Source organism: Geotrypetes seraphini, chromosome 2, assembly GCF_902459505.1.
Source record: "Geotrypetes seraphini chromosome 2, aGeoSer1.1, whole genome shotgun sequence".
Taxonomy (NCBI): Eukaryota; Metazoa; Chordata; class Amphibia; order Gymnophiona; family Dermophiidae; genus Geotrypetes; species Geotrypetes seraphini.
In genome coordinates, this window is record NC_047085.1 from 110,484,629 (window position 1) to 110,512,229 (window position 27,601).

Here is a 27,601-nt window from a genome sequence, read left to right on the forward strand (position 1 = left end):
GAATGAGAAGGTAAATAGGTACCTGAAGCAAAGGGTGGTAAAGTGACCTACCCAAGATCAGGAGTATTAGTGGCAAATGTGGGATTTGAACCTTAGCTTTGCTCACTCCCAGCTCATTGCTCTAACCACTAAGCCACTAGCTGTCTCCTGTTTGGTAGAAAGCTGCTCCTTGCCATTACTTTATTGCTCTGAGGCCTAGTTGTCATATTGTTCAGCATCATTTATTCCCCACTTGGCAAGGTTGCATATCCTGAAATCAAGTCCTGTTGAAAAGGCTACATAGTACCATAGTAAATGACGGCAGGTAAAAACCTGAATAGTCCATCCAGTGTGCCTTGTAACTACATGCATTACAATTTCATGATTGAATCGTCTTTTTTTTTTCCCCTTGTTTTTTCTGGGTCACAAATCTTAGAAGTCCGCCCTGTACTGTCCTTAGGTTCCAGCTACCGGAGTTGCCACTGAAGCTCACTCCAGCTTATCCAAACCATTTCCTTTGCGGGATTCAGACCATGAAAGTTTGCCCTTTCATATTCTACATTCAATGGGATGTATTCACAACCCCACTAGATGACATACAGTTGTGTTTTCAAAAGTGTTGTGTTCCTAGCACACTACAGCAGTCTTATTTGATATTAGCAGTGAAGTGAGTCTGTTGCTTCAGAGGTTTGCAAATAAGAAACCCAGATTTAAAGATGATATGAGTGGTATGCTTGTGCCAGAATATGAGATTGCCAAGTTGCCATTTGTCTATTGTTCTCTTTAGAATTAGTAAACTATTCTTTTTTGAGAAATGTATCTGTTTCTTTGCAGATCAAGTACTCAGTCATGCATCCGGGGACCCATGTGTGGCCTCATACGGGGCCAACAAATTGTAGGCTGAGGATGCACTTGGGCTTGGTGGTTCCCAAAACAGGTTGCCAAATCCGATGTGCCAATGAGACCAGGTATGCTCTAACTTTCAATAATTTTTATTGACAACCATAGAACCATTCTACAATATATATGCAGTGCATTAGAAATTGGTCATTGTTTTCACATATAAGCTAACCTCCACAGCATTATCATGTTTTGGTAATATGCAGTGTGACAAAGGATGTGAGACTGACTAGTAAATTACAAAAGAGTATTGTCTTTGCTTCATATTTATATACACAAATATGAAGCTTCTAAGTAGGATTTAAAACAAACTGGAGAAAATATTTCTTCACACAATGTGTAATTAATCTCTGGAATTTGTTGCCGGAGAATGTGGTGAAATCAGCTTAGCGGGATTTAAGAAAGGCTTGGATAATTTCCTAAAAGAGAAGTCCATAGGCCATTATTGAGATGGCTTGGAGAAATCCACTGCTTATTCCTAGGATAAGCAGCATAAAATCTGTTTTATTACTTGGGATCTAGCTAGGTACTTGGGACCTGGGTCGGCCACTGTTAAAAACAGGATGCTGGACTTAATGGACCTTCGATCTGTCCCAGTATGGCAGTTCTTATGTTAGTACAAAGCCAAAGCCTGTCAGTTTAGCCAACTATTAAAATACAAAATCCCGCAGCTGTAAGCTGGATATCTCTTACATACCCCATTCTTGAAAAAGTTCCATTGTCTCTAATAATAATAATAATAACTCTATTCTTTTATACTGCCATAACCAAAAGTTCTAAGAGGTTTACACTAAAAAGAGCTGGACAATCGGCGAAATACAATAATATAGTAAAAAAATAAATACTTGTAAAATAGAATTTCAATAATAAAACTCACCAAGTAATAAACTTATCGAACAAAGTGGTCTTAATTAATTTCCGAAAACTGCAATAGGATAACATAGCTTGCTAAATACATTTACCTAACCAAGATTGTTGCCTACCAGCTTGATATAAGAAGGACTTATATCTACACCCATTAATTTTTGGATAAGCAAATAAGTAGAAGTTTCTAGTTTCTCTTGATGGTCTATGCAACATAAAATGAGGAAAAAGGTAAGCTGGAGACAATCCCGATATCAGCTTAAAGCAGATACAGGAAAATTTGAATAATACTCTTGCCTCCAAAGGCAGCCAATGAAGTAAACTATAATATAGACTAATATGGTTGTTCTTTTTTAAACCAAAAATCAATCGAACTGCTGTATTCTGAATTATCCTTAATTTCCTTAGAATTTTTTTGGGTGCTCCTAAATAGATGATGTTACAATAGTCTAAAATAGATAAAACTAATGCCTGCACCTATAGTCTGAACGATAAAAGATCAAAATATATTTTTATGGTTCTTAGTTTCCACAATGTAAAAAAGTATTTTTGTACCACTAAGTTTGTGTGTTCTGCTAGTGTTAAATGTTGGTCCAGTGTGACTCCCAGAATTTTGATAGATTTAATAATCGGGTAGTCATGACCATTAAGATGAAGCAATGAGTTTGTTATTTTGTCATTGGGACTAGCCAAGAAAAGTATGTGGGTTAGTATGACCTAGTTAAAGGGAACATCTAACCAGAATCAGTTGGCCTTCCCCTTCTAGGGACCACAGAGCAATACAACTTGTCCAGTGAGACCAGGTATGCTCTAATGTCTTTCTGTTCCTAGTCCATGCTTTGTATGTGTATCCTTTTTGTTAACATACATGTTATTAGACTGCTTCATTAGCTTGCTCCAAGATCCTTCTGTTGAGTCTGTTATTTCATGTCGGTTGAATGTGACGAGGCATTTTTACTCCCCTTTTGGATATGCTGTCCTATTGTAAGGTGCTCAGAACCTAGAAAGATATAATACAAACACTTAGAGATACATTTTCAAATACATATTTCATTTCAGGTTGTGTTTGGGATAAATGTCCTGTATTATCCTGTATTATAATAATCCAATTGTGACATAGATTTATAAACATTCTGTAAGCTGATTCCTGCTGTGTATGCCTCCCGAGGGAAGTGGTGGAGAGGAAAACAGTGTTGGAATTCAAAAAAGCGTGAGATAAATATTGTGGCCGGGCCACTCCCCGAGTAGGTGGGAAACCCTGGCTCGGATCACAGGTAAGATTTTTAGGAGCGCCTTTTATATGGTTGGTCAAAGGAAAACCCAGAAACTGGACTTTTCGCAATACTTCATCGGGTTTATTAACGTGCAAAACAAAACATCACTGAATGCACACTTGTCTCAGGGCAAAGTCATTGAGTTCACCGTATATTATACAAGTCCAGGGCACGCTCAATGTGCCTCCGCCTGGGACTGTCAATCTTCCTCAATACATTGAAATCAGAAAACAAAAATCAGAAAAATGCTTCTGCAGTTTCTTCACTGCCTCTGTAGTATTCACTCTCAGGACTAAGGCTTCTCCCAACCAGAGCTGGTTTGCTAATTCACAGCTGAGCACAGCAGGTGCCAGCAAGCTTTCCACTATACTTTGAAAAAAAAAAACGTTTTTGGCTTTTATTATTTTTCCTCTTTCTCTCCTAGTCCCTCCCTTTGAAGGACGTTCACAACCTGGACCCAGGTTGTGCAGGCAAACCTCCCTTATGCTGAAGGTCTTCTAGCCCACCCGAACATGCCTCTAACATCCAGAATTTTAATTCAAAGGGCACTTAGGAGAACTGAGGTTCAAGGAATTACTTTTGCTTTGCTTAATTAGACACTGTTGTCATGCCTTGTCCAGCTCAAGACTCAATGTCCATGTCTTCCCCAAACATGTATTCTTCAGTGCCTTCCTCACTGAGCATTTCCCATGCTGACTCCAGGGCACTAGGGCTCTCTATGAAGCCTTGCACTTCTGCTGGTTCTTCCCCTCCCCCTCTCTGAATGCTGGCTAGCCCTCTCCAATCATTTTCCCCTTCAGGTACACCTTCCAGCCTCTCACCCAAAAATGTGTTAGGAAAGTGATTGTACTTCCCTGGAGGTAATCTCTCTCCCCTGATGGGCTGGCGTCCTGGGAACTTTCCTGGCTGGCTCGGGGAAGAAGGGAGATAGCAGCTATCGTGGTTTGCTGCTGGGCTCCTACAATCAGGAACAGGTGAGCCTCCTCCTCCTCCCTGATTACTCTGCCTTCTGCCTATTTGAGGTTTGCCTGGTTGCAGGGCTCGGTGACCAGCTCCACCCCCTTCTACCTGGATTTCTCTAACCTGGGGAAAGGAGTAATAGGGACTGGCTTGTGGTTTCAGTACCCTCCCTTCCAGAATCCTGGGCTGACTCCACCCCTGCTTTTCCGCCATGTTATTTGGTTGTGCTACCCTGCTGCTTTTACCAGGAGAAACAGGCTTTATTTTAGAGCTTACAGCCTTAAGGGCAGTATTTCTGACTGGACCCACAGTCTTTTTACCTGTGACAGGAGCTTCCCTGTCACAATATAGAGGAACTAATTAGAAAATGATGGATATAAATTAAAGAACTAAGGTCGGTACTGGACAGACTTGCATGGTCTGTGTCCCATATGTGGTAATTTGGTGTAGAATGAGCTGGGGAGGGCATCAATGGGAACTCCAGTAACTTGGAACCTGAGGATGTTACTGGCCAGACTTTATGGCAGATATCCTGCATATAGGATGGTTGGATAGGCTGGAGTGAGCTTGGATGGCAACTTCAGCATTTGGAACCTAGGACAATATCAGGGGGACTATGAATCAGAAATACCAAAGAAGAGACAAGTTAATTTAACCATGTATTTTTAATGGGTATAACTAATGGGCAGACTGGATAGACCATACAGGTCTTTATCTGCCGTCATTTGCGCTGTTACTATGCCCAAAAGCTAAGAGACGGTTTAAAGCATGCACTTGTAAGAGCCTTATTAATCTAAAGTTTTTGATTTTACTAAACCAGCATTAATCAGTCCACCACTATTTACTGAACTTCATGCATAATAACTAAGGCCAAAGGTTAGCTATTTTGTGTTTTGCATTCTGACCTCTTTCATAATGATTAAATTGCATTTTTCAATTCCTTTGAAATACTACGTATTACTCATGGTATGTGCTAAATTCATAGTATTAAACTATTGATATTATGGCAAATTATTACAAAAGCATAAAACATAGAAGCATATTACAGAAGTATTACTAATACTTAACCCCCTACCATAGCTTGATCAATTTTTGCTTACATTGAAGAACATGCCTGCCACAGTTATTTCTACATTGACTAGTATTGTTAATAAGTCTTTGAGAAGTGGGAACATTCCAGAGCTGTTGAAGATATGTATTGTGGACCAAAAAGTTAAAAAGTGTTGGGGTGTAATGAGAGTACTAATTTTCACCCAGTAGCTTCTTTACCAACAGTGGCAAAGATTCTTGAGCAGGTGGTTTTTAGGCAATTTGAAGACCATCTATCAAGAGTTATGTGTTTGGACCATTTCTAGTATGGATTTCATAAGGCCCACAATACTGAGTCAATGTACTGAGGATTGGACCAACATCAAAGTTTTTTTGTTGGTATTTTGCAATGTTTTGGCAGCATTCGATACTCTTCATCACTGACTTCTATTACACAGATTGAAAAACTGTGGCATTGCTGGTACCATGCCTTCTTGTTAGGGGGTTTCAAGTTCATGTGAATAATTGTTTATTCACACTGTATGAAGTGACTACTGGAGTGCCAAATGGATCGACTTTATTGCGCATGTTAAATGTTTAACGCCCGAAAATATTTAATCGTGATTAATGTGGCATGTGGAAGTCGTTCTTCTGGATCCAGAAACAGGAAATTACATCAAGCTCTAATGTAATTGCCTGTTTCTGGGTCCAGCAGAGTCAGCCATAGGTAGCCCCCAACCCTCACCTTGAAGCGTTTGTTCCTTCCCTGGGCCACCCAATACAGAGGACTCAAACCAGCAGCCTCACAGCAAGAGTAGGTTTCTGCCATCCAGTGTCTAGCAGGGAGATCCTCACTTCTGTGCTCACCAATCAGCAGCCACAGTGCTGGTAGGAGCACTTGCAGTGGCAGAGGAAGAGTCAGTGATGAGGAGGCCATGGTCCCCTCTCACAGCACACCCTCGCCCTCCTGTTCTGCTGAGATGTTGGTACACATCTCGACGAACAGCTCTTCCACAGGCTCTTTGCTCATCCCACTTCCCCTATCAACATACAGCAGCTAAGCTTCACCAATACCCTGCTCTAGAGCAGCTTCAAATTATGCGGCATCCATGGAAGTCGTGCTGCAGGATAAGGCCTGGACCACAGCAGGGGAAAGGTCTCAAGATGGGGTGAGAAAGGAATGGGAGGAGGGAGGATGTTAATTGGTCAAGGGGAGGGGGAAGATGGAACAGATATAGAGGGGAAGGAGGCAGTGAGAAGCTGAGGAAGAAAGGTTAGGAGGGGCAGTGGTAGGGGATAGGTGAAAGGATCACAGGGAGGGAGGGAGGAGAGAAGCAAGGGGTTGAGGAAGGAGGGATAGGAGGAGCAGTGGTGAGAGAGGTGAAAACGTCATGTAGGGAGAAGAGAAGCAAGTGGTTCTGCAAGGAAGGAGGGATAGGAGGAGTGATAATAGGGGAAAGAGACGATAAAGGGCTGGGGAAGGAGGAGCAATGGAGGGTGAGATGGGAGAAGCCACTGCTTGCCCTGGGATGAAATCTTGCTACTCTTTGGGATTCTGCCAGGTACTTCTGTCCTGGATTGGCCACTTTTAGAAACAGGATACTGGGTTAGACGGACCCTGGTACTCTTTTTTTTTTTGGGGGGGGGGTTGATTTTTGTCCTAAAGGGGAAGAGAGACGAGAAGTAAATTGAAGGGGAAGAGAGTGGGCAGATGTTGGGTGGGAGGGTGGGTTGAGGACTTAAAGGAGAAGATAAACTTTTTAGAGAAAGAGAGGGCAGATGCTGTTGCATATTGCATGCATAAGAGTCACTTTTTACAGGGGATGGAACAAAGTTTGGGAGATGATACCCACAGAGGGGAGTGTGGAGAAGAGAGGGAGAGATGTTGAACCAAGGGAAAGAGGACCGAAGGAGCAGAAATAAGCTGCTGGCAGGCATCTTGTAATCGCACGATTAATCATGCAATTAAAAATGTTAATTGATATACAACCCAAGGCATTTTCTTTAATGTATATTTGGCACCAGTATTTAGGATATTGAAGTCATTTGGTGTTTCTTATCATATATAGGTAGATATACAAATGTTGATGCCTCTTTCTAAGCCTATTCCTGAGGTAATTCTCCAATTGCAAAATATATTTAATGGGATTACTACCTTTATGAATGCAAATCATCTGACATTGAATGTATCGAAAATTGAGTTGCTATATGTTACATCAAGCTCTACTCATTCATTTCCTACAGAGGTTGTTGTCCAACACATTAATAGCAGTCTCTACTAGTGTGAAGCATCTTGGAGTGTTATTGGACTCAGAATTGTCTTAAAAATCAGATACCTTCTGTTGTGACAATTTTATTTTTTAAATTATGAGCATATTAAAGCTCATAATTGAAGCCAATATATTAATTAAGCTAGGTGTCTAACTTAGGCGCCTATTTATTTAGGTGTCTTGTATAGAATTTACCTCTAAGCAGTCATAATGAGAAACAAGGGCATGCGAAACCAAGCGAAAGATAAAGCACACATTGGCATCTGTTTTTCTGCACTTAAACGTGAGCCTTTCAAAAATTTAATTGCAAACCATTTTTCAAAATCTTATATTTAAGGGCGCAGAGGAATGGTGTTGATGTGTGCTTGCGCTTCTGGTTTTGCCTGGGCATGCACACAGGAACTGCGCTTATCACAAAACGTTAGTGCGCAAGCACCAGGCACATTCCTCCCCCCTTGCTTTCAGTTTAATAATGCACATCAAATTTGAATGTAGTTTGCTCTGAGCATTAGTTAGCTGCCTTCAACGCTGTTGGCCTAGTGCCAGAGCTTTGTGTATCATCGACCCTGTGCTAAGAGAAAATGCATGTCTTTATTTATTTTAAAAAATGTATAATCTGCCTAAGTTTCAAAGTGCAAATGTAGAAAACATCAACAAAACAAAAGAACTAAACTATATATAATGCACAGAATATCTAAACATGATATATAGTAAATTACCCCCTTCAGATCTGTTGGTGAGCGTTTCTGGACATTTTCTTTCTTTTTTGTGTGTGTTTTTTGCTCGTCTATTGTTGCTTTGTGAGGAACATTGAGGCCAGGACTCTTAAGGTAACTGAGTGCGAAATAGGGCTGCTGTTGAGCCTGGTGGTTGAAGTTTCAAGTTTATTTAAAAATTTGATTTGATCGCAAAATCCAAATCCAATGCGATTTACACATAACTATAAAATCAGGGTAAAAAGAAAAAGTCACATTAATTGAACCAGACAATTGGTACAATTTTAGCAAAACAATACATGAGAAAAAGGGGGAAAAAAATTAAAGGATTAAATACAATTTATAAACAAATAAAAAAGGGATAGGTAGTGAAACAAGAGGTTAGGAAAGGTTACCCGCTTAATTTTCGCTTACCAGCACTTTTAGTCCACTGTAAAGTTTCCTAATTTAATAGAATTTGAATGAACTATGGATGTGTGGACTGTCTCCTTACAATAGGGCATTTTTTTGATTGGATTTGTCCTGCAGTACTTCTATATGGAAGAATAGTAGTTGCAATCTTGTATGATTGAAGTATTTTGATATTGGATGATTGGTGGAGTTTTTTTGAGACCAATGACTATATTAGTGTCCCTATTTGCACGATTTAATGTGCTCTATATTGTGAGGTCATTTTCTGAGGTTTCTTTATCTCCACTTTTTAAAAAATTGATTGTAATCTTCCTGTAGGGGGTCATTTACTATATATTTTGTTTAAATATTCTGTAAAACATCTACAATGCATCACATGACAAACATCACATAAAGTCATTCCACTTACAAATGTAAACTGTCAATGAAAAACTAAAATACAGTGGTGCCTCGCATAACGAACGCCTCGCACAACGAACGCTGCACACAACGAACTTCATGTCTTGATTCACACAACGAACTTCGTTTCACACAACGAACTTCACACAACGAACTTCGTTTCACACAACGAAGTCGCCCGAGCTGCCGATGTATTGCATCCTTCCGCGCAGGCACTGCAGGCAGTCGTTAGTCACTGCGCTTAACTGCCCTCTCTCACTGTATACAGTCGTCCTTTTAAGATAAACTCAATATTTTTTATATATCATGGCTTCTAAAAAAAGCAGGAAGGTGATTTCTGTTGAAATGAAACGGGAAATAATTAGAAGGAGTGAATGTGGGGTAAAACAGTGTGACCTCGTCAAAGAGTTTGGCCTCAGCAAGACCACCATTTTCACCATTTTGACAAATTTATCTTTTTTTATGTCATCTTAGCATATTTTATGCTGCAGAACGAATTATTTTTTTTAACATGTATTGTTATGGGAAAACGCGTTTCACATAACGAACTTTTCGCATAACAAACTTGCTCCTGGAACCAATTAAGTTCGTTGTGTGAGGCACCACTGTATCTACAATAGCCTTTAGATTGTCAGGTATTGCATTCCATTGTTGAGATGCATAAAGTATAAATGGCCTCTGTAATTACCAGCACTTAAAGAAAGAATAAGAAGTGAATTCTGAAAACGTGAGCTAACAGCACAATTAGTAGACAATCATTGCATCAGTGAAAGCAAGAAACTGACAAATTTTGTTTGATCTTGAATGTCATAAACAATACCTTATACTGAATATGATATTTCATGGATAGCCAATGTACTGGATCAAAGCAGGCATTATTTATTTATTAAAATGTAGTGTTTTGGAAGAGATTCACCCAAAACGGTATAAAACAAGACTAAAGCAGACATAGGGCTCCTTTTACTAAGCTGCATTAGGGCTTTAACGCGTGGAATAGTGCGTGCTACAATGCCCCGCGTGCTAGAACGCTAGCATTGAGCTGGTGTTAGTTTTAGCCGCGTAGTGCGCGCTAATTTGCTGCATGCACTAAAAACGCTAGCGCACTTTAGTAAAAGGCGCCCATAGGCTTTGGATAATTACAACAGTAAAAATATTCCAATAACAATTCTGAAAGCAAGTGTCTCCTTTTAGATGCTGTGTGGTGAGTCTGTGCTATAACAACATCTACGAGAAGTGCCCAGGTTTTGTTATAGATGTTTTAATGTGTAGGTGCTACTTGGAATGGTCATTGGTAAAAGGACACAAGAAAAAACTCCAAAAACTGCCTCAAAACCTAAACACGAAACCCCCAGAAAGGCAGAAGTAGTCAAAAGGTTCAGAGAGTGGTTGCTCAAGGCAAAATACTTGAAAAAAACACAACGCAAAACAGTGCGTAGAAATTTAAATAATGTGAAAGTTATAAGGTGCCCTCAGTGTGAGGGAGCAGCGAAAGGAGATAATACTCCAACGCTTCACAGATTCAGGTAGAGGTAATATACCTCCACCCGCACACCATCACTGGGCACCTAGGCCTTGATTCTACAAAGTGCGTCCCGATTTTAGGCAGCTGTAGGCGTCCTACAGCTGTCTAAACAGCCAATCGGGATGCACGTTTTTAAAAAAATGCTCCCCAGGCAGGCCGCCTATATTGAAGGCGCCTCCAGGAGCCTAGGGAGGCCCACAAGACACCTAAGCTCGCCTAAGGGCCTTAGGTGAACCTAGGCATCTCCCTAGTAGAGGAAGAGACGCTTACAATGTAGGCCAACAAAATGCTGGTCTACATTGTAAGTAGACGCTGCCGCTATACTTATTGCGGCAAGGGATCTCTCTGCCGCTATAAGTATAGCGGGCCGCGACCGCCTGTCCGATTGCCGGCAGGAGGGTGCCCAAACCCTCCTGCCGGAAGATGCCCCCCCGACACTACCGACTGCTCCCCCCCGACACTACCGATCACCGGCAGGAGGGTGCCCAATCCCTCCTGCCGGAAGACGCACCCCCTCCGCACACACCCCCGCACTAACAGCCCCCAAACCTCCCCCCCCCAAAACTAACCTTTTCTTGTTGGCCAGACGGGTCTTGCCCGTCCAGCCGGCAGGCCCGCCTCATCGAAATGAGGCGTGCCCGCCCCTTCCCGGCCCATCCCTCCGAAGCTTAAGGCCTGATTGGCCCAGGTTCTAGAAGCCTGGACCTTAGGCATAGCGGGTCTGCCCATCCCCACTAAGTCTAAGGCCTGATTGGCCCAGGCGCCTAGAGCCAGAGGGCAAAAAATGATGAAATGCCACAGGATACCAGGTCCAACCAGCCTGGTTTCGGGAACACAATCCGTTCTTCAGAAACCCATGATCACAAAGTCACTATGAAAGTCTGAGCCAGCTGGAGGGAGGGTGGAGCTAACGAGGTGAAGCGCAAGCGCGCTTAAAAGCAGACAACAGGCAACGTCATCCATGAGTCCACCAATCATGCAAAAATGGAGGAGCCAAAAAATGCCCAAAGCATACTATACAATAGTATGCCATTCGACACTGTCGTTAAGACCATTCGGGTGAACAGCTTGAAGGTGAAAAATCCAGAACTGTTCTCTGAGCTTCAGGTAAGTCATCTTGTGACCCCTGAAGTCACTAGGCAATTGTTCCAAGACAAACCACGATAAGTCGGTAAACTGGTGTCCAAGATCCAAGCAATGAGGCACCAGGGACGCGGATCGCGTGGCAGTGTGAATCCTGCTCTTGTGTTCCAACAATCTTGTCCTAATACTCCTACTGGTGCGGCCCACATAAATCAAGCCGCAAGGGCATATAATCACATATATTACCCATTGAGACTCAAACGTTATATGTCCCCTCAGCTGGTAGTTACGATGAGTACGAGGGTGTTTCCAGCAGGATATATATAAGGACAAGTTGCACATGTCACAATGACCACAAGGCATATGACTGCCCACAGTAGTTCCACGGGACTTAGTAGATAGTAAATTCTTTAGGTTCTTTGGACGGGAGAGGGACTATGCAAGGGGGCTTTTTAAACACCGGATGAAGATCCAAAATGTGCCAGTGTTTCCTAACAATCTCAGCAACCTGGTGAGCCTGGCTGGAAAAAGAAATCACACAAACTTGTTGATCCAAAGGAGTCCTCAATACAGGCGTCCATAGCAACTCAGGGTTGGCGTAACGCGCTCTGCGGTAAGCCTGTTTGATGGTCCAATCAGGATAGCCGCGAGTCTTGAACCGCTGAGTCAATAATTTAGCTTGACTTTTAAACTCAGTCAAGGTAGAACATATGCGGCGTATCCTGAGAAACTGGCTGAATGGAAAGGATTGTCTTAACCGTGCAGGATGACAGCTAGAATAATGCAGGTAAGTGTTACGGTCATTCGACTTTCTGTAAACCATAGTGACCAATTTACCCTCAGCCTTGGACACCACAGTATCCAATAGGTCACACTGGTGAAATTGATAGTCGCTGTAAATTTCAGATGACCGTCAAGGGCGTTAAGCCATGCCAGAAATTCAGCAAACTTAGCTGCAGTGTGCGTCCAAACCAGGAACACGTCATCAATATAACGTAACCAGATGGAAATATGAGACATCCAGGAAGACAAATACAACAGCTTCTCCTTAAATTTGGTAACATACAAATTTGCCACACTGGGGGCCATAGTTGTGCCTATGGCAACACCATGAGTTTGAAGGTAGAATTCACCCTGAACCTCAAAGAAATTCCTTTGAAGCACCAAAGTAGACAGATCCATTAGAAAAGACTTGGTGATACGGTTCGTGGTAGCTAAGGAAGCAAGATTGTACTCCACAATATTCAAAGCCTCAGTCTGCGGAATATTGCTATATAGTGCTTCAAGGTCCATGGTAATAAGCAAATCTGATTGCTGAATCTGGACGGATTTGATCCGATTCAAAAAATGAGAAGTGTCCAAAACGAACGATTGAGCTTTGGCCACTAAAGGTTTCAAGAAGTGGTCCACCATTTTAGATAGCGGCTCAAGGATGGTACCACAAAGAGAAACTATGGGTTTACCAGGGGGATTGTCAAGAGTTTTATGTATTTTTTTGGAACAGTGTAGAAATGAGGAGTATGGCTGGGGATCTGGGAAAGAAATTTAGCCTCAGCTTTAGTGATAATGTTGTTACTTAGGGCGGACTGAACTATCACCGCAATTTCCATTTGAAGGGACATGGAAGGATCAGTGTTTCCTGTACCACAAGGTGTTAGTAATGTGAGCATTAATTTGGGCTAAGTACTGGGCAGTGGATTGAACAACAACCGCACCACCCTTATTGGCCGGTTTTATGTTTAAATCCAAGTTGTTTTTAAGGGCCTCAAGAGCTTGATATTGTGCCCTAGTCATGTTAGACGTTTAGGGCGCATACTCTGAAGCCGATCGATGTCGCGAGACACCAGATTGCGAAACACCCTGATGTGGACATCGAGCAGGCCAGGGGGCACCCAATGAGATTTAACATGAAATAATGAGTCATCCTCCTGAGGTTATTTATCAGAAAAAAAACAGCCTAATCTGGAGACTCCTCACAATACGGGCCACATCTCTGTGAACAGTAAAACGGTTCAGGGGAGTAGTATGAACAAAAGATAAGCCCTTCTTTAATATTTGTACCTGAGTCAGAGAAAGGGGAACGCCAGAAATATTAACCACTACTGACCCCTCGCTGCCTGTGAGCGTGTTAGTGGGAGACTGGATGTATAAATTTGATTGCGGTCTATGTGTCCTCGGCGGCCACGGGCCCGTCTCCTTGGCCCGCTCCTGGACCCGTGTTCTAAAAAACATGCCGATCCTCAGTGGGAACTTCTCCCACTTGAATCACTTGCCGAGGAACTGTCATCCGTAGGATAGATGTTAGTTTGGGGTACAGTGACATTAGAACCCTAAGGTTGCATCCAAGCATACACTTGGCCAGATGCATAATCATCTGCGTCCCAATGAAATTTCTTAATTTTACCTTGCTTGATTTTATTACGATAATGATCTAGAGATGCCTGAATATCCGGTAAACACTGGGAAAACAGTGGCGCCATAATGGGGTCAGATGTTAATTTAGTATGCACCACCCCACATTGTTCATTTAACTCTTGGGATGACTCCTGTATGGTGTCTACTAATAACACCATAAGGTCCAAAGAACACTTATTAAGAATAGCCGCCCACTTATGCTGGAAGGAGTCTTTAGTGGTAAACATCCCCGGCGGTTTCTGAATCCCTCCAGCTGGCTTGGACTTTCATAATTACTTTGTGATCATGGGTTCCTGAAGAAGGGATTGTGTTCCCGAAACCAGGCTAGTTGGACCTGGTATCCAGTGGTGTTTTTTGCCCTCTGGATGACTTCTTTACATCTTATAGCTATGTCTGATGCCTTTTTGATTTTTGTTGGGGAGTTAGCTAGGGGGGGGGGGGGGGGGGGGGTTCAGCGAGTGGTTGCTCATTGGCTTCACCTGTTATTCACTTTTTGATTTGTGATTGTTTCACTGTTGATTATTGCATACACTAGGTGCCCAGTGATGCTGTGCAGGTGGAGGTATATTATCTGTACCTGAATCTGTGAAGCGTTGGAGTATTATCTCCTTTCGCTGCTCCCTCACACTGAGGGCACCTTATAACTTTCACATTATTTAAATTTCTACGCACTGTTTTGCGTTGTGCTTTTTCGGGTATTTTGCCTTGAGCAACCACTCTCTGAACCTTTTGACTACTTCTGCCTTTCTGGGGGTTTCGTGCATTGGTAAAAGGAAGCATGGGAGACCAAAGGCCCGTTGACTAGATACTATCAAGAATGACACAGGAATGAGCATCAAGCGATTGAATGAAGCTGTGGAAAAAAGGGAAGCGTGGCGAGAACTGGCCTACAGAGTATCCAAGGGTCAGACAGGGCTAAATGGATAGTAGTAGCAGTAATATATAGTATGTTTATTTATTTATTTCGATTTCTACCCCATTCTCCCAGAAGCTCAGAACGGGTTACAAGTAGACATTCACAATCGTTTGAAAACAGATTAGTCATGACAACAAATAGGCTACAGTAGACAATAAGAGAGCTTATTCTAGAGACCAGACTGGGCGAAGTATATTGAGGAGGCAGTTTTTAATGGCCTGATCTGTGTGGGTAGTCGATTCCATAGCTGAGGTAGGAAATGGCTGTAGGATCTTTTGTGTTGATATTGTAAGTAGCATACTATGTCATAATAAAGGCAATTTTATAACTTGAATAACAAGGCAATCAGTGCCGATAATGGGCAGTAACAATCAGTTATCGGCATTAATTAGAATTTATATACATATTAATTAGAATTGATGTACATATCTTTGTATATGTATTCTATATAGAGGTGCACGCAAATAATAGTGCACGGATCCAAAAAGGGACATGGCCATGCGAGGGGTTTGGGTGAATCCTGGGCATTCTAACAATTTGTGCGCACTGTTAAAGAATACACCCACTCCATGCTTAAGTCTGGCATGGGAATTTACACCAGGTTTCATTTGGTATAAATGCCTATGCCTAAAACTTTGCCAGAAATCCCAGCACTAAATGTATTCTATAAGCCATAAGTTATACGTACCATTTGCTGACCCTTAAGTGCCTGCAGTTATGCCAGATTTATGACTGGTGTATCTGCAAGTGCCTAAATTTTAGATGCACTTATGCCATGTTACGCTTGTATTCTCATAGAGAGCATAGGATGTAGGTGGAGATGGAACACATGGACAGATAAGACAGAGCAACAAGGGATATGAAGATAAAGATAGAGACTGACCAAATTTCGGTTTCGATTTTGGTACCGAAATCAGCCCCAAATCCATATTTGGCCTTGTTATGGTTTTGGTAAAAAAAAAAAGTCAGTGCATTATTGGTTAGAAACATAGAAACATAGAAAAAAGCAGCAGAAAAGGGCTATAGCCCACCAAGTCTGCCCATTCCAAGTATCCCCTCCCCTGAATTTACTCCCTTAAAGATCCCACGTGAGTATCCCATTTTCTCTTAAAATCCGTCACGCTGCTGGCCTTTATCACCTGGAGTGGGAGTCTGTTCCAATGATCCACTACTCTTTCGGTGAAGAAGTACTTCCTGGAGTCGCCATGAAACTTCCCTCCCCTGATTTTCAGCGGATGCCCTCTGGTGGTCGAGGGTCCCATGAGCCAGAAGATATCATCTTCTGACTCGATGCGTCCCGTGATGTACTTATATGTTTCATAAGAACATAAGAAACGCCTTCACCGGATCAGACCGAGGTCCATCTAGTCCGGCGATCCGCACACGCGGCGGCCCATTTAGGTACTCCTTTATGGAGACCCGGATTTACCGTATCCCTCAATATGATATGCAAGAAGGTATGCATCCAACTTGCGCTTGAATCCCAGTACAGTAGTCTCCTCCACAACCTCCCCCGGGAGTGCATTCCAAGCATCCACCACGCGCTGTGTGAAAGAAAACTTCCTGACATTTGTCCTGAACCTGCTGCCACTCAGTTTCAGGCTATGACCTCTTGTCCGTGTCACATGTGAAAATGTCAGTAATGCTGCTTCTTGGTCTATTTTATCAAATCCTTTTAATATTTTGAAAGTCTCAATCAAATCCCCTCTCAGTCTTCTCTTCTCAAGGGTAAACAGTCCCAGCTTCCTGAGTCGATCTTTGTAGCTCATATGTTCCATTCCTTTAATAAGTTTCGTGGCTCACCTCTGCACTCTCTCTAGCAGAGTTATATCCTTTTTAAGGTATGGAGACCAGTGTTGGACACAGTATTCTAAGTGTGGTCTGACCATTGATCTATAAAGTGGCATTATAACTTCTTCCGATCTACTCGTAATCCCCTTCTTAATTATGCCCAACATCCTATTTGCTTTCTTCGCCGCCGCCGCACACTGTGCCGATGGCTTTAGGGTACTGTCAATCAGTACCCCCAAATCCCTTTCCTGTTCGCATTTTTCCAACTTGACCCCTAACATCTTATACTCATATTCCTTGTTTTTCTTTCCTAGATGCATCACCTTGCATTTGTTTATGTTAAAGTTCATCTGCCACTTTATCGCCCACGTTTCTAGCTGGTTCAGATCTTTCTGGAGATCCTCGCAGTCCCTTTGAGAGCCAACCACCCGACATAGTTTTGTATCATCAGCAAACTTTATTATATTGCATGTCGTTTCCTCTTCCAGGTCATTTATAAAAATATTGAACAAGATAGGCCCAAGAACCGAGCCCTGGGGCACGCCGCTGGTCACTTTCTCCCAGTCCGAGAATTTCCCATTTATGCTAACCCTTTGCCTTCAATCATATCTCCCTGTTCTCTTCTTTCCTCAAGTGAGTACAGCCGCAATTTTTTTAAATCTTTCTTCATACATGAGATCCTTGAGCCCCAAGACCATCCTGGTGGCCGTTCGCTGAACCGACTCGATCCTCAGCACGTCCTTTCGGTAGTGTGGTCTCCAAAACTGAACACAGCACTCCAAGTGAGGCCTCACCATGGCTCTGTACAACGGCATCATAACTTCAGGTCTCCTGCTGACGAAACCTCTGCGGATACACCCCATCATTTGTCTTGCCCTGGAGGAAGCCTTCTCCACTTGATTGGCAACCTTCATGTCCTCACTAATGATCACCCCTAGGTCGCGTTCCGCCGTGGTCCTAACCAAGGTCTCACCATTTAGTACATAAGTTCTACGCGGGTTTCTCTTACCCATGTGCATTATCTTGCATTTTTTAGCATTGAAGCCTAGCTGCCAAGTAGTTGACCATTGTTCCAGCAACAGTAGGTCGTGTGTCATATTATCAGGTAATAAGCTTTTACCTACTATGTTGCAAAGTTTGGTGTCGTCGGCGAACAGTGATACCCTTCCTCTAAGTCCTTGCGTCATATCTCTTATGAATAAGTTAAATAGAATCGGGCCCAGGACCGAGCCCTGCGGCACTCCACTGATCAACGTCCGATGCTTCGGATGGGGTACCGTTCACCACCACCTTCTGAAATCTACCGCTCAGCCAATCCCCAACCCATGTAGTTAGAGTGTCTCCTAATCCTATTGATTTCAGCTTGTTCAGTAATCTTCGATGAGGGACGCTATCAAATGCTTTACTGAAGTCCAAATATACCACGTCCAGTAACTCTCCCTCCTCTCCACAAAAGAGCAGGGTTCATCTTCCATTTCTCCCTCCCTCTCTCCCTGAACAGGAAGAGCCATCCCTCCATTCCAGACCCACCCATAAGTCCCTCTTCCTGGGCCTATCTTAAGCTCTGCTGGTCTAGTGGCCTAACTAAAAGCAGAAGCATTCCTGCCCTTGGCGTTTCCACATGCAAAATGGCTGAAGGTTGCAGTAGCCATTTTGAGATTGGTACCAGCATAGGCAGGAACAACTATGAATCGAGTTTTTGTTTTGTTTTTTTACCTCATGTATAATTTGAGATTTGTTTCTGTTGGATATTCAATAAACGTCCAAAGCAAAAGAAACTGTGGAGTCTGAAGTTACTAATGAAGGCTTTATTAATACAAAAAGATAATCCACAATCTTGGTAACAGAAAAGTTCATCCACAACTTTAATCAGTGAAGAGGGCCTAACACGGTCCATGTTTGATCAGAAAGTCTACAGTCAAATGTTCTGCATACAGGAATGTGACTAAAGGAATTATAATGAAGGCCAGCATCTTCCCTTGGGTCCTTTACTATGAAACTGCAACAGAGGGGAAATAAAAAAAATCCTACAAGGCACACAGGAGAGCTGATTTTATAGGCCCAAAGTAACAGCTAAAGAAATGCCCCATGACAGGCACTTTATTGAAAATTTACTTAATAATGATTTTTGACTTCATAATCCGAGAAGCTGAATGCATATGTTTTTACATACACTAGAATAATCAGTGTAATATAACAATATCATTTACCTAAAATTCATAGGGCTTTCTTTGTATGGACTGTATTTCCATATATGAGCTATACCTCTATATTGCATTTGCAATGTGCATTATACCACTGACTTTATCAGGTGGTCATTGATCATAGATCAACCTATATTATTTTCCAAAAGCATAATAGATGGTCAGGTTACATAAACATGAACTAGCAACCCAAGGGAAGACCAATAGAGTTTAGATTTCTCCTTTGTTGAAAGATAAAAAGAAACTGGGATCCCACGGTACATGACTGGCTGGAAGAATGCTCCCACCACACATTTCAGGTCGTCAGCTGGGATGGCTGAATGGATGTTTGCCGGTTCCCTCTTGACACTGGACTTAAGGTTTTCGCTAGCATTAATTGTGCTGTGCAAGTGACACCCTCCTCCACCTCTGTTCCCTCTTTGTGTTGTCTCTGTGACAGTGGTGTGCTTTAAGACCAGTTAACTGAACAGAGTATTCATTACTAGGCCATTCTGCTAAAATACAAAATAGTTTCTTTAGAAGCAGCCATTGGGGGAGGGGGGGGAGTTTCCTCTTTGTTAGAAGTCAGTGTCCAGAAGGATCCAGTAGAAGTGAAAGAAAAGTGGCAATGCTTTGTGTGTCACTGCTTTTCCATAAACACTGGATGCTCAGCATTTACTGTTTATTGGTATGCTAATTTATGACTCTTTTAAGATAAGCTGTAATTTCTTTAGTAGCCGTTTCCCTCTTGTCTCAAATGGCTGACCTGGGGGTCTACGTTTTGGTACTTACCAGCTTCTCATGCAAATATCCTCTGATAGCTCTACACTAATCTTAATGATCATGCAAATCTAGACATATTTTTGCACCCGTTTCAGTGAGAATCGGAAAAGTGGCCATCATCGCCTTTTCTGTTACGTGACTATATTTTGCTTTTGCTCGACAGCAGCATCTGACGTTACATAATGCCCTGCCTACTGGACATGAAGGCTTAAATAAGAAGATTTTTTTTCCTAATTTATATTCTGGACAACAAAAAGCCGCCTCCCTTCAAGTGAGCAGATGTCTTTTTCCTTTCAAGCGTGCTCAGTTAAAAAAAAAAAAAAAAAAAGAAACGTTTCAACTCATTTACTTTCTTTTATTTTTCCTGAGAATGATCTCACAATGTAAGAAGGAAATTGGGCATTGGCAGTGCCTCAGTCAGTGTGAAACAACTGTGCATTTTAGATATCTCTTAAGGTCCCAGCAACATTTCGCATTTGCAGATCAATACTTTGACTATAGGCAGAAATGAAATTATTTAAAAAAAAAAAGAATAAATTATCTCCCATTCAGATGTTTTTTTAAGTTTAAGCCTGGAAAAGACTGCCTGAGTCAATACGTCAAGCTCCTTCTCTAGCAGTATTCAAATCCAAGCGAAAAGCCCATTTTTTGAGGCTGCTTCCAACTCCTAACTCCCACTCACCAAATGATACCTATGTCCTTCCTATCATTCTCTGCAAGAAACTCACCAACACTATATGTCCTGTCTGTCCAAATTATATTGTAAGCTCTTCAGAGCAGGGACCATCTATTGCATATTGAATGTACAGCACTTCAATCCATCCTATTATAGTAGTAAAAATAGATAACACTTTTACACATCATGAACATTTTTGCTGAGATTTTTCAGCCCATTTCTAGTGCCTCTATAGTATATAATGTTTGGTATCTGGAACGTGAAGAAGTGGATTTGAAATGTTTCTTTTGCTGATTTTGGAGGACATTTAGTACCACAAGGAATACTTATACAGAAGCATTACCAGGAGGAGGATATGTAGCAGAGAATGGTTTTACAGATTATATGCAAAAGCTCGAACAGCTGATGATTTCATGCTTCTGGGGAACAAGCCATCTCAAATATTAATAATCCCTGCAAGTGTATTTGAAGAGACTTGGGACTTTGTGCCAGAGCATATGAGTAAGGGATTTTGTCACGTAGTTAGTGCTACAGCTAATACTGTGTCCAATCTCACCTCCTTTTAAGTTATCACCACAGTCGTTTAATTTTTCCTACTAGCATTCAAAATAAAGATTTTATTATATTTTATTTTTAGAAAATACAAGTGATTTATTTATTGAAATTTTTTCCCATTGTTTATTACTATTTATTAGACTTCCTTAACTGGCACACGGCTAAGAGGAAATATGAAAAGAACTCCAGAGCTTGAATAGAAAAGCAACATCACTTTCGTATTACGCATACTAAAAGGAGTACAGTAATCAACAAGACTTTCTATCAACCAATTCCTGGATCTCCAAAGACCCATTGAAAGAAATTAGTTTTTAAAATTTCTGATAATATAACTCTGTACATAGGGAGAAAGGAAACTCGGTTACTAAACAAATATTTATAACATGGAGATCATATCCCACTCTTAACAATGTACAGTGTACCCTGTAAATTGTATAAAGTGTGATGCATAATTTATGTGAAGCTAGCAATCCTTATAAGAACAATAAAAAAATAAAATTAAAAAAAAGAAAGTTGAATCCACAAAGAAGGGGTCAAAATAAAGAAGGCACTCTACCTAGAAGATTCTAAATGAACAAAACAAAAACCCAGAATAGGGAAAACTGCAAAAACAGCCAAAGCCAGAAAGTTCCCCCTAACCCAAAAGAGCAAAGTGGAGGACAGAGACAAGCAAACCAGCCAAACCAACCTGCTACTAATAAATGAGTGTGAGTGGGATACCCTCAGTCTCACAGCTTGCATATGGGAACAAGTCCCAAAAGCACCAGCTGTCACAATCAAAACCCACAAGGGTATTTACTTGTGAAACATCTCTGGATTACCCAACTGAATTGAACTAGTGCACAAAAGTGCTAAGTGAAAAAAATGTGAGAAATAAACCAAAAAATCACTAAAACACCGGGCAATGGTGCGTCCGCATCTTGAGTACTGCGTCCAGTATTGGTCACCATACCTTAAGAAGGATATGGCGTTACTCGAGAGAGTTCAGAGGAGAGCGACACGACTGATTAAGGGGATGGAAAGCCTTTCATACGCTGAGAGATTGGAGAAACTGGGTCTCTTTTCCCTGGAGAAGAGAAGACTTAGAGGGGATATGATAGAGACTTACAAGATCATGAAAGGAATAGAGAGAGTAGAGAGGGACAGATTCTTCAAACTTTCAGAAAATAAAAAAACAAGAGGGCATTCGGAAAAGTTGAAAGGAGACAGATTCAAAACGAATGCTAGGAAGTTCTTCTTTACCCAACGTGTGGTGGACACCTGGAATGCGCTTCCAGAGGACGTTATAGGGCAGCGAACGGTACTGGGGTTTAAGAAAGGATTGGACAATTTCCTGCTGGAAAAGGGGATAGAGGGGTATAGATAAAAGATTACTGCACAGGTCCTGGACCTAGTGGGCCGCCGCGTGAGCAGACTGCTGGGCGCGATGGACCTCAGGTCTGACCCAGCGGAGGCATTTCTTATGTTCTTATGTCTTGTAACCAGACAGACTTCGTGCCTGACCTGGTTCCAGTTAGTGTTTCTACTAAGACTCCCAGCAAAACCCGGAAGAGAGTAGGTAAAAGCTGTCCTAGTGAGGATCTGGCTGATTCTCAGGCTGACCACCAGAGGGAGCCTGAGTTTCCCAATAGTTCCCTAGACCAGCAATATCCAGGGCACCACAGGAGGAGCTCTAGAGCTGCCTTGAGGACTGCTGAATCAGCCAGGCTAGGGCGTAGCCCAATCAGTATAAAACCAGCAGCTGTGTACAAGCAAGGAAGCAGGTTAGGGAGAAGGTTGGGACCTTTCCTCCCTGAGAGTCTCCTTGGGCCAGGCAAGAGCGAACCAGTTACACCCATGGAGGTGCAAGAGGCTGGAGATATCCTGGCAGAATCTGTAGCTGAGCTGGAACTTCCAATGGAGACTAACAACCTGCCAGAAGAAATGACCTTGGCTGAGGAAGCCATGGAAGTTGGTTTGTCCACCAGCTGTACTTGCTAACCATTGAAGAAACAGTGAGTGCATTTTGTTCAGCTTTCCTTGTTTGAGAGACTGTTTGAATGAAGCTGAACCTTGGAGGACTTTCTTTTTTACTGTTTTGCATTTTAGTTGAAGCTGATAGTGCCTGAACTGAGGGAGAGGTTTGCTATTATCTGGGAGGGAAAATTTGAAGCTATTATAAGCTGAAATTAAAGCAAACCTGAGGCACTCTCCTTTTCCTGGCAGTGCAATGCTTGGCTGCCAGAGGCTTCCTTTTGAAGCACTAACAATAGGGTACCCAGTGCCTTTTGCCCTATTGAGTTTTCAGTGTTTGTAAGGAACTGATTGCCCTGCTTAGGAGCAGGTTTAATTGAATGCTAAAGAAAGCATAAAGCCCAGTGAGGTGAAGAAAAGGAAAATATATATTTTTTTTTTTGGTGTTTGAATTTATGTTTGGACTATTCATTATTCTACTGTTTGAATTTGAACTGAAGACATTCTACTTACCTGTTGTTGGTAGGACTACTAATAATCCTGACTTTATTACCTTAAAGAAAATAAATCCTGAGTTTTGATTTACTTATTTTTTCTGAAGAATTGTGGTTTATTTTTGCTTTTACTCTGGGTGTCATTCTATGTCTGCAGGGTGACTCCTGGCCGGGTCACACGCAGGTGTTGTTGTGTGTGTAACCACTGTGAGGTGCTGTGGAGGCTCGTTCAGGCCACAGACCCGGTTACAGTCTCTATCCCCCATTCGGGGGTAAATGGCATCCAAAATCAACCGGGCTGGCTCAAGAACAAACTGAAGCAAAAAGAGAGTACTTAGTTCTCCGTGAGTCCAAAATGCGGAATAACCAGCTTGAAAATGACCTGTCCAATGGGGCTCTGTTTTGAAGGGGAAAACCCTCCTTCCTCAGGAACCAACTGTAAAGTCGTGCTGTGCTCTCAAATGCCAGCCGAAGAATGAAAAGTCTGGAATGAAGATGGCGCTGGCCATAGGAGAACGCCTCTAAGCATTTAACTGCAGAACTTCTAACGTAACGACGTCAGTAAGATGTAGAATGAAACCCGGGAGGTTTAAAAACCCGGTAAACTGCAACATGCCGTAAAAGTAGTCTTAGGAATGTCATTCAAATGGCACAATGCCATTCGATTAACTCATTTAATCCTGATGGTTGTACAGATTGAAGTTCGAAAATCCAATATTGTTCCCTCCGTTGTAAATAGGACACTTTATCTCCTTCAAAGTTCTCAGAAACCTGTTCTATAATACCCCAACGTAGATCTACAAAAGAATGGTGATATTGAACACAATGGGAAACCATAGGAGAGCTCAAAGATTGAGTATTGATCCTGCTCCTATGCTCTATAAGATGAGTTCTTATAGTCCTTTGTGTCCGCCCCACATATGCAAGGTGACACGGACAGGTTATAATATATATAACCCATGATGGTTTACAAGAAGTGATAGATTTCAGGGCGAAGGATTTTTGAGTCTGTGGGTGAATCCAGTCACTCCCTTGAATGATGTTTTTACAAATGTCACATGTAGTGCTACACTTTTTCTGGTGTTCGTTGTAATTAGAACTCCTGATCTCTGATGAAAATATGGAGCGAGCTACATGGTCCGCCACGTTCTTAGTCCGAGAATAGGCAATGCAAGGTTGGTCCTGAAATATAGAATGAAGTTGAAGGACGTGCCAGTGACATCTGATACTTTGGGCTATATTCGCTGCTTGATCAGAAAATGTCAATACACATATAGTCTTGGTCTCTTCAGAGGGAGCTATGTTTTACAACAGTAACTCCCTATTTGCGTACAGAGCTCTAAGGTAAGCCTGATGAAGAACCTGATGGGGGTAACCACGCTCCTTAATTTTTTGGTTTATTTCTCACATTTTTTCACTTAGCACTTTTGTGCACTAGTTCAATTCCGTTAGGTAACCCAGGGATGTTTCACAAGTAAATACCCTTGTGGGTTTTGATTGTGACAGCTGGTGCTTTAGGGACTTGTTCCCATATGCAGGCTGTGAGACTGAGGGCATCCCACTCATACTCATTTATTAGTAGCAGGTTGGTTTGGCTGGTTTGCTTGTCTCTATCCTCCATTTTGCTCTTTTGGGTTAGGGGGAACTTTCTGGCTTTAGAAGATTCTAAAAACACATGGGCTGGTCCTGGAAGGATTAGGCAATGGTCACCGAGTGAGCAAAGAAGACATAAAGAAACATAGGGAATGGTGAGTGATACTAAGGGCTCCTTTTACTAAGGTGCGCTAGCGTTTTTAGCACATGCAGGAAATTACTGTGCGCTACACCGCACGTTACGCTTCTAGAACTAACGCCAGCATTCTGGCGTTAAGGTCTAGCGCGCGCGCTATTCCGTGTGTTAAAGCCCTAGCACACCTTAGTAAAAGGACCCCTATGTGCAGCCAGACTATGATTGTTTCGTTGCTGACATGCCACTTCTTCAGGGCTGCAAAGGCTCACATAGCAGGAAACTTACGCGCTGCTCCTCTGTGTTTATTTATTTTTAGCATTTATAGCCTAAGTGGTTTATATTAAGGTATTCAAGTATTTCTCTCTATCTGTCCCAGGGGGGATCACAATCTAACTAACTAACAGCCAGAGAACACTGCACATCACGGTCTGTGACTCAATATTCGCTCCATAAGACGCACAGACATTTCCACCCACTTATGGGGGTGGGGAGGGGGGGAAGTGCATCTTATGGAGATAAAAATACGGTATATCCCCAGTGTTAACTACATTGGCAACCTGTAATGTTTCGTATTGAATATAAAGTTTTGACGATTTTACATCAAGTAATATGTGGAAAGGCACCCTGGTACTTGATGCAAGCTCTAAGATAATACCTACCTCTCATTTTTTAAGGTCAGCTATGAGGTTGAGCCTTGTGCATGTACATGGGGTACATTATTTTAAAAAGCATGGATGTCAGCAATCTCAGTAGCAGGTCCTCGGTTATGGAATAATTTAAATGGGTCATTGAGGCAGAGTCAAGATCCGAAGAGCTTTAAAAAAATCTCTAAAAGCTTACCTGTTTGTTAAGGCGTTTTATTAAAACTGGTAGCCCTCTGATGATTGAAATTGTATGGATGATTAATCTGTTAATGAGTCTATGATATAGCTCTTTTTACTTTGTCTGTAAATTGTAATCCGCTTAGGTTTTAAGTGGAATATAAATTTTTTAAATAAATAACAATAAAGAGAGAATAGCCTCTTTAACCAATCAGTATATGTATATGATTTATAGACAGTTAGAAAGGCAGTGAAGAGTGTTTTATTGAGAGCCCAAAAGTTTTAGATTTCATAGGCTTGAGAATCAGCTTTTGTTCAGACAGCCATAAAGCAAGTTTTGGGCAGACTGACTTAAAAATGTAGCTGAAATCTAGTATACCAGATATTGTTTCAATTAACTTTGTTCTTGCCTTCAGAAAAATGTAGCAGATTGGTGAGGCAAGACTTCCTTTGGCTAAATCCATGTTGATTCCATCCCATTAAACCATGTTTGTCTATGCAGTCACTAATTTTGTTCTTCATTATAGCTTCTATAATTTTGGCATCAAAACTCACCAATCTGGCATTAAATTAGCTACTTTCAAACTTCAGGAACCATGGATGATTTTAATGATAAGCTAAAGATTACTAACAGTAGATCTATAGTTTCATTTATGAGTTCTTTCAGTATACTGGAACATATACCATCAGGTCCAAGTGATATAATACTACTGAGCTTGTTCGTTTGATATGTTACATCTTCCAGGTTCAATGAGATATATTTCAGTTCTTCCATATTAACATATTTATATGCTACTAGCTGATGCCCCGGCGTTGCACGGGTATTTAATTATAGCAATAACACTGTAAATGGATTCAAATAAAGATACTTTATAGTGGTGAATGAAATGATATTTTTACAGCTTTATAAAAAGTACAATATTCAAATTATAATGTGAAATATTTGACAAAATGAATACAATACAACAAACACAAAACTTGATTATAAACAACATTTTTAGTTTCACCTCCAGGAGCAAGAACATATAAATTCTTGGGTGAAGAGACCCCCAGAACATATCACCCAAGGTAGTGAGGGATCTGCATACCAAGTTTCGTTCAAATCGGTCAAGCCGTTTTTTATTTACTGTGAGAATGGCAGCTGTGTACATTTTTTCCATTGACATGAATGGGTGAAATCTGATTTTCTGTTTGTAGCTCCGCCCACGTGTGCAGGTGGGCCGCGAGACCCCCAGAACATATCACCCCAGGTAGTGAGGGATCTGCATACCAAGTTTCGTTCAAATCGGTCAAGCCGTTTTTGAAGTACTGTGAGAATGGCAGCTTTTTACTTTTTTTCCATTGACATGAATGGGTGAAATCTGATGTTCTGTTTGTATCTCCGCCCACGTGTGCAGGTGGGCTGCGAGACCCCCAGAACATATCACCCCAGGTAGTGAGGGATCTGCATACCAAATTTCGTTCAAATCGGTCAAGCCGTTTTTGCGTGATCGCGGCACATACATACATACACACATACATACCTCCGATTTTATATATATAGATAGATTTCTGGCATAGGTAGCTTCTTTACATCTTCCTCAGTAAAGACCAAAATGAAGAATCCATTTAGGGCTCCTTTTCGAAGCTGCGTTAGCGGTTTTATCACACGTACATTTTTAGCGCGCGCTAACCCCCTCGCTAGCTGAAAAACTACCGCCTGCTCAAGAGGAGGCTGTCGTGGCTGGCAAATTAGTGAGCCCTTAGTCTCTTAGCCATGGCCTTATCCTCTGAATGCCCTTTTTTCTCATGGTAGTCTAATAGTCCAAATGACACCCTCTCAGGAGGTTCTGCTTTTAGTGTATTTGAACAGTTTTAATTTGAGTTTTTTGCAGCATG

At 41.8% G+C, this 27,601-nt stretch overlaps 1 protein-coding gene across 5 annotated transcripts in view; it reads left to right on the top strand.

Moving 5' to 3' along the window:
* Positions 1-27,601, top strand: part of ASPH (aspartate beta-hydroxylase) — a 456,780-nt gene that overhangs the window by 418,443 nt on the left and 10,736 nt on the right. For all 5 annotated transcript variants that reach the window (XM_033933439.1, XM_033933442.1, XM_033933441.1 and 2 more), the window contains one exon: positions 814-947. In XM_033933439.1, coding sequence (XP_033789330.1) covers positions 814-947 — 134 coding nt within the window. The remainder of the gene's footprint in view (positions 1-813; positions 948-27,601) is intronic.